The sequence below is a fragment of the Lipotes vexillifer genome, unplaced genomic scaffold (assembly GCF_000442215.2).
Source record: "Lipotes vexillifer unplaced genomic scaffold, Lipotes_vexillifer_v1.1 scaffold382, whole genome shotgun sequence".
Taxonomy (NCBI): domain Eukaryota; kingdom Metazoa; phylum Chordata; class Mammalia; order Artiodactyla; family Lipotidae; genus Lipotes; species Lipotes vexillifer.
Genome location: NW_006780611.1, coordinates 6,744,888 through 6,751,613, shown reverse-complemented (window position 1 = coordinate 6,751,613; position 6,726 = coordinate 6,744,888). Strand labels below are relative to the sequence as shown.

Here is a 6,726-nt window from a genome sequence, read left to right as displayed (position 1 = left end):
ACGCTCTTCTGGGGTCTTCTGCGGCTGTGTGTGGCCTTCTCACACGATGCCCCTTCCACCCATCAAAACTTACCCGTCTGTGTCCCATCTCCCACAGTGGTCTGCCCTCCCCATAACATCCCCTTGGAGGGCAAAGCATCAGCCTGGTGTCCAAGGCAGCGACCGGAGGGCCTGCTGCATAATGTTCTGCCAGGAAGCATCTCTGTGACCACCCCCACCCCACCCCACCCCCCAGCAGGAGATCCCCATGGCTGTCAGCTCAGTAAAAGGCTCTGGGAAGCCGGCTCACCAGGCCCTCCTGGTGGATGTTCAATTCTTTCCACTTCGTGCTGCCATAAAAACATCACTCTTGGAACAATTTCCTTCCCTGTGCCCTTTGGGATTTCAGCTTTGGCAAAAGGGATGTGCTACAACCCTCGTACAGAGAGATGGGCAGACAGAGGAGGAGCTCCAGGGCTGGGATGGCTGCACCAGGGGGCATTTCTGCTGGGCCTTGAAGGGCAAGCAGGAGTGATGAGCAGAGAAGGGGGAGAGGCAGTGGGGGAGGGACAGCGTGGGCAAAGGCCAGGGCGTCTAATAGGGCTTGGGGCCTCGGGGATGGGGTGGGGAGAAGAGCCTGCGGCTACAGCACAGGAGATGTGTCTGTGTGTCTGGCGTACGGGGCAGGGAGAGCGGAGGGAGAGTGGGCAAAGCCCACTGCGTGCCAGGCTGGGGCCCTGACCTTTAGCCAGGGCCAAGGGGGCCGGTGAGGTCTCCAAGCCAGGAAGGGCCTGGTCCTGGTGAGTATTCCATCTCTACTTGAATCCCCCCAACACCTCCTCCACATCTGGCTCGAGAGGCTTCAGCAAGAACAGATGCTTGAACTCTCACCACCTTCCCTTTCCTTCCGGACAAAGCCCCAGACTACCAGGGCCTCCAAGGATCTGCCTGGCCCTGCCGACCTCTCCCTTTTCGGTCCCTCAAGTCCTCAAGCCTCCTCCTGACCTCAGGGCCTTTGCACCTGGAAGGTCCTTTTCCTCCGTCTCCACCTGGCTGCCGCCTCCTCAGCCGCCAGATCTTGCCTCACTGTTGCCTGCTCAGGGGGGCAGCTCTCATCACCCCACCCCTGCCCCGGCTCTGGTGCCCATTCTAGGTGCTCAGTCTCTTGTGCTTGTCCCCTGAACAAACACTGACCTCTGTGTGACCACCTGTTCAGTGTCCATTCTCCAGCCAAAGACAAGATACCGAGGCCGGGTGGGCCTGGGCACCCAGCACAGGGTCTAAATGACACCAAGCGAAGAGGAGATCCAGGCCAGAGCCAGGACTGACAGGGCCAGCTCCCTTCCTGCCCTCACAGACACAGCGCCCAGCCCAGGACCCTGTAGGACCCAGGGCTGAAGCTGAGGCCCAGTGGGGGTCTCTGCTCCTGTCCCCCCACCCAAGGGTCCAGTGAGGGGGCCCTGGGGCCTGCACAGTGGAGTTGAGAGAGCAAGCCTGGTCCCCGGGGGTGCTGAGCCAGGGCGGCCGTGGAACTTTGGGCCTCGACTAGGGAGGGTTTCTAACACCCAGCCCACTGGCCTGGGCTGGATCACACTTTTGGGTGGGTGTGTAATCAGAGAACATGGGTCACTGCTGGAAAGTCTGTGTTTCTAATTTCCATAAAAATGTACCGGGCTCTAGTTGTCATTTCTCCTTCTGTTCAGCATCTTGTTTTTTAACATCCTTGCTGGTTGTTCTACGTCTCTCTGGTCTGTTGCTTCTAATGGCTACATCTTCCCACAGCGCACACCCAGCCCCCAACCGGTGATGGACCCCAGAAAGCCCCTCACCCCGGCTCCCGGACACGGTCCCGTGAGCTCCTCATACTGCACCCCCAGCGGGCCTGTGGGACGCTTCCCAGGGGAAGAGCAGGCGCCCAGCTCACTGGGCTTCGCCAGTCCGAGAGCAGGAAGGTGAGCCCTCCACGGGCTGGTGGGCCTGCCTGGTTCCTCTTCTGCAGATGCTCAGCCTGAGCCCAGCCCCTGCCCTCTGCCGAGACCCCAAAGCTTGGCTTGTGCTAAGAATTATGATCTGCTATTCACTCAGAAACCAGGCACAGCAAGCACAGGGCCTTCAGAGATCAGACTGTGGGGCCTTGGCTGCGAGGTGGTCGCCCCTGCCCCAAGCAGCTGTGGCCCCAAGACCTCACCTTGATGACTAGGTCCACAAAGCCCTTGTCGTCATCGCTGGAGACGGGCGTGTAGGGCCGAATGACTAGGTTCCCATCGATTCGAGCCGAGAGGTAGATGTGCTGGCCTGCAGGACAGCAGGGGTGAGTGTGGGCTGACTACCCCTGCAGGGCCCCCTGGGTCTCGTCAGCCCACTTCGCTGCACCCCGTCCAGCATTCAAAGCCTAGCCTGACCTCGGCTTCCACTGCTGCCTTCGCCACCCCCAGGGACTCCCATCATGTCCCATCTCTTTGCCTTTGCTCGTGCTCGTGCCACTGCCAGGGACACTGAAGCAACTGGCCTCTTATTCTGACGCTCACCCTTGAAGGCCCAGGGTGGCTGTCACCTCCTCCCTGAAGCCTTCCCTGCACTAACTGAAATGCAAAGTCCCCACCTCTCTGTCCCAGCACCGGCTCCACGTGTGCTGGGTTGGGGCCGCACTCACCGACGGGGAGGCCCAGGATGTGCTGGGGCGATGGCAGAGCAAAGCGGAACCGGCGGGTATCATGGCTGATGACCTGCAACAAGGCGTGAGCTGCTGGACGGCACCCAGGGCAGAGGGGGCCCCCAGACTCAGAGTGCCCACCCCTCCCCAGCACTGGAGTGTCATTGAGAGAAGTGACACTGACATATGGACATACAACCTGCACACGCGTGTGCAAGGGCACAGAGGTCAGGCACACACTGGGTGTGCCTCTGCTCTCACTGGCCCAGAGAAGGGCAGTGATCCACCCAGGGTCACAGGGCAAGGTGGTCGGAGCAGGGAGTGAGCTCAAGATCCCAAAGGGAGGGACTTCCCTGGTGGCGCAGTGGTTAAGAATCCGCCTGCCAATGCAGGGGACACGGGTTTGAGCCCTGGTCTGGGAAGATTCCACATGCCGTGGAGCAACTAAGCCCGTGCGCCACAACTACTGAGCCTGCGCTTTATAGCCCACGAGCCACAACTACTGAGCCCTCGTGCCACAACTGCTGAAGCCTGCACACCTAGAGCCTGTGCTTTAAAAAAAAAAAAAGATCCCAAAGGGAGGCTGCCAGACAGCCCAGAAAATTCCAGGGACAGTAGGAAAGGATCCACCTCCGCCACAGCTTGAGAAGTCTCCTGGGGTGGCAGAAACAGCTCAGGGACTGGGCCAGCAAAGTGGGGCAGAGCTGAGACAAGGTCCCCCGTGCCCAGGCCTGGGACTCAAGAGAGGGGGTCTAGAAGCCACTACACTAAAAGCCCCCCCAACCCGCGCACCGAGAAGCGGGACAGCATGACCGTGGCTGGGCTGCAGAGGGCAGGAGGCATGGCAGCCTTGCTGCCCAGGAGGTCACTGGGGCTGGCCATGGCCAAGACAAGGCATGCACCCAGGGTGTGGTCAATGGGTGAAGGCCATTCCCCCTCCAGGGTCGGGCAGAGGCTGCGTAAGAGAGAGGCTGGGCTGAAGAAGGAGCCCAGTCTCGACTGGGGCCGGGGAGGCGAGCATCCCACAGTGAGCTGTGTCAGAGCTGGGAACCGAACCCAGTGCCCGGACTCCAACCTGGGCTCCGGAAGGCTCCTGTGAGGTCTCCCCCGCACCAGGTGCAGCAGGATGGTGGGTGTCGAGTGGCCGTTCGGAAGGCAGGCAGCCAGCTGTCCGGCACATGTTCACGCCCACACGAGGCAAGGTCCAGTGACGGACAGTGTTACCACCCGGAGGGGAGACGCCAGACCTCTCCAAAGGGACAGAGCGTCACTCTAAGCATCACTGAAGCGTGTGAGCCAAGGCAGGTGGCCTGGATCTCAGGAGAGACGGTGCCCAGCCACCACTTAGGACGCAGTGCTTGTTGGCGGCCAGTGGGCCTCTCTGCCCCACAGTCCGGGCCTGAAGCTGCAAACGGAGCCCCAGGGCCTCCCGCAAGTGGATCCCAGGATTATCAACTGGTTCTGGGGCTCAAGGTCAGAAACCCACGTGCCAGATGTTTTTGGAGGAAGAACAGAAATGAGAGAAAGACACTGATGATTACTAGCCCAGCACAGCAAAAGTCATGAGGCTAACGTGTGTGAGAGCTCAGCACGGTGCTGGCCGTGATGACCCGAGCAGTAGACTCTCAGAGCTGTGGGCAACCTTGCTGATCACCTGGTCCAGTCCCGTTCAGAAAGGGGAAGGGCCGACAGCCGGGACCCCTCCCTGGGCCACGGCAAAAGTATCAAGAGCAGGCCCACCTGCTGGCCCACCACTAGGCTACAATGGGGGAGGGGAACTGCTAGCACATGTGCCTCCTGATGAATCAAAGGGGCCTGGAGGGTCCACCGTGTGACATCCTGTGACAAAATACCAGACAGTCGTCAAAAATAATGAATCAGCTTTGGGTTAGACATGTAAAGGTGTCCATATTGTACAGCTGGGTAAAAACTCAGGTTATTAAAAAAGAGAAACTAAGTATACACACACCTGAACCTCCACACATCATGTACACAGGAATGTACAACCAGAAGGGCTCACGGTGACCCGTGAAGGGGACCCTCTGCAAAGGGGTTATGGGGGAGGGGAACGTTCACACCTCATGAACAGAGCACATATAAATATGTGCTTTTATTTTATAAAAGTAAAATTTTTATAGCGAGCACATATAAATCATACATTACTTTGGGAATTAAAAAACAACAACAAAGAAAAAGAACCTTATAAAAGGAAAAGGTTTTAAAACATTGTTATTTCATTTTAGTAAGAAAAAATTGTGTATAAGATATATTGAGAGGATAAGTGTGGTCTCATCTGGGAAGCACTAATTTTTTTTTCTTTTTCTTTTCTTTTTGCCTCTCTCTGGTTTTCAACTTCTATGAAATCCTGGTGCAAGTACAGTCACAGGAGCCCCAGCTCTCATGCGGAGCCCAGGTGCAGACTAGAGCCCAGGACTCAGGCTTCCGGCAAGTGACTGACTTTCTCTGCCCCATGACTCAGTTTTCCCTGTCACACCCCTCCTGAGGCAGCTGCGGTGGCCAGAAATAGCACATGGGAGGGGCTCTGATGAGAGAGAGTAAGGAGGGAAACAGCCTTACAGGGTGGGCGGCTGGGCAAAGGAGGGAGAGGATGGTTTTAAATCAAGATCAGAGGTCTGAAAAGGAAAAGCATCAAGTGGGGAGGGCAGGAGCAAGCCTGTGGGAGGAGCAGATGGAGCCGCCCCGCCCACCCTCGAGATCGCGAGATCAGGAGATCAGCAGGGAATCTGACAGACGCAAAAGACTCTAGGGGCCCCGAGTAGGTGACCCTGCGGGCGGGGGAGGAGGGGAGGAGACCTTATCTTTAAGGAAGGGGCACTGGGATGGGAGCCGAGAGGCCTAGGCCTAAGTCCTGGTCCTTCCCCTAACTCACAGTGTGACCTGAGTTTCTCCTCTCTTTTTCTTTTTTTTTTTCCTTTTTTTTTTCTTTTTTTTTTTTTTGCGGTACGCGGGCCTCTCACTGTCGCAGCCTCTCCCGTTGCGGAGCACAGGCTCCGGACGCGCAGGCTCAGCGGCCACGGCTCACGGGCCCAGCCGCTCCGCGGCACGTGGGATCTTCCCGGACCGAGGCACGAACGCGTGTCCCCTGCATCGGCCGGTGGACTCTCAACCACTGCGCCACCAGGGAAGCCCAGTATCTCCTCTCTTGTCCTCTGTTTTCACAGCCATTAAATGGTTACTTGGACCCAAGAGTCGTTACGGGGTCCCTCCCACTCTGACCTTCTGGGGAATGGTGAGTGTGGTTCAAAGAACCAGCTCTGTGGGCAAAGACCTGAGTTCAAAGCCCTCTGCCGCTTACTGGTAGCCTTAGAAAGGGAATACCTTGCTTTCCCCGTCTGTAAAATGGACAGATAATGGGACCTACTTCCAAGGGGCCATGCCCTGAGCACATAGTAGGTGCCTGTGAAATGCTGTGATGCTGACAAGGACAGAGAGGTGCCCATGCCCCACGACCCCCTCAGGCCCCACACTGACCTCCTTGTCAATCAGCCGCAGCGGGTACTTGATGTCCGGGTTCTCGAGGGTGATGGCTGGGGTGGAGCGCTGGAACAGCTTCATGAACAGGCTATACAGGAACCAGACTGGGGAGAGGACCACGTGGCCCAACTGAAACGACAGGACAGACCCACGAGGTCAGCCTGCCCCCTGCCCTTCCTCCAAACACACCTCTGGGCCTCTCCCCTACCAGGAACGCCCTCTCCCCATCATGTTCATTCAGGGAAACCGAGCTCCATTTTGGTGCCAGCTGGGAGAAGTTACAAAAACCAGACTCATGAAACCTATCACTGTGTTACTGAGTCGTTGGAAAAGCTCCATTTTCCCTGAGGAATGGGGACAAAGAAAGCTACATAACTGAGCATGTAGCCCTTTTCACTTTGGCTGCCAGGAAGCTCAGCATAAAGTTCCCAAGTACCTGTGCTTAATCTTGAGCACTGTGTATCTGTGCTCCCTCCCTCCCTCCCTCCCTCCCTTTAGTCAATTACCCTGGCCCTATTAAGTGATGTCAAGAGCTAGCTCTATATAGACAAACAGACAAACCCGAGCCCTGGGGTTCTGCCTTCAGGTGGGGGGGGGGG

The 6,726-nt window shown here is 57.4% G+C and overlaps 1 protein-coding gene across 3 annotated transcripts in view; it reads right to left on the bottom strand.

The window, feature by feature from the left end:
* Positions 1 to 6,726, bottom strand: part of CYB5R3 (cytochrome b5 reductase 3) — a 22,769-nt gene that overhangs the window by 9,250 nt on the left and 6,793 nt on the right. For 2 of the 3 annotated variants that reach the window (XM_007453945.1, XM_007453944.1), the window contains exons 2-4: positions 6,125 to 6,256; positions 2,633 to 2,705; positions 2,168 to 2,274 (exon numbers count right to left, since the gene is read on the bottom strand). In XM_007453945.1, the coding sequence (XP_007454007.1) occupies positions 2,168 to 2,274; positions 2,633 to 2,705; positions 6,125 to 6,208 (264 nt within the window). In that variant the 5' untranslated portion in view covers positions 6,209 to 6,256. Of the gene's footprint in view, positions 1 to 2,167; positions 2,275 to 2,632; positions 2,706 to 6,124; positions 6,272 to 6,726 lie in introns of those variants that run through there. The other variant, XM_007453946.1, reaches the window with a different exon arrangement.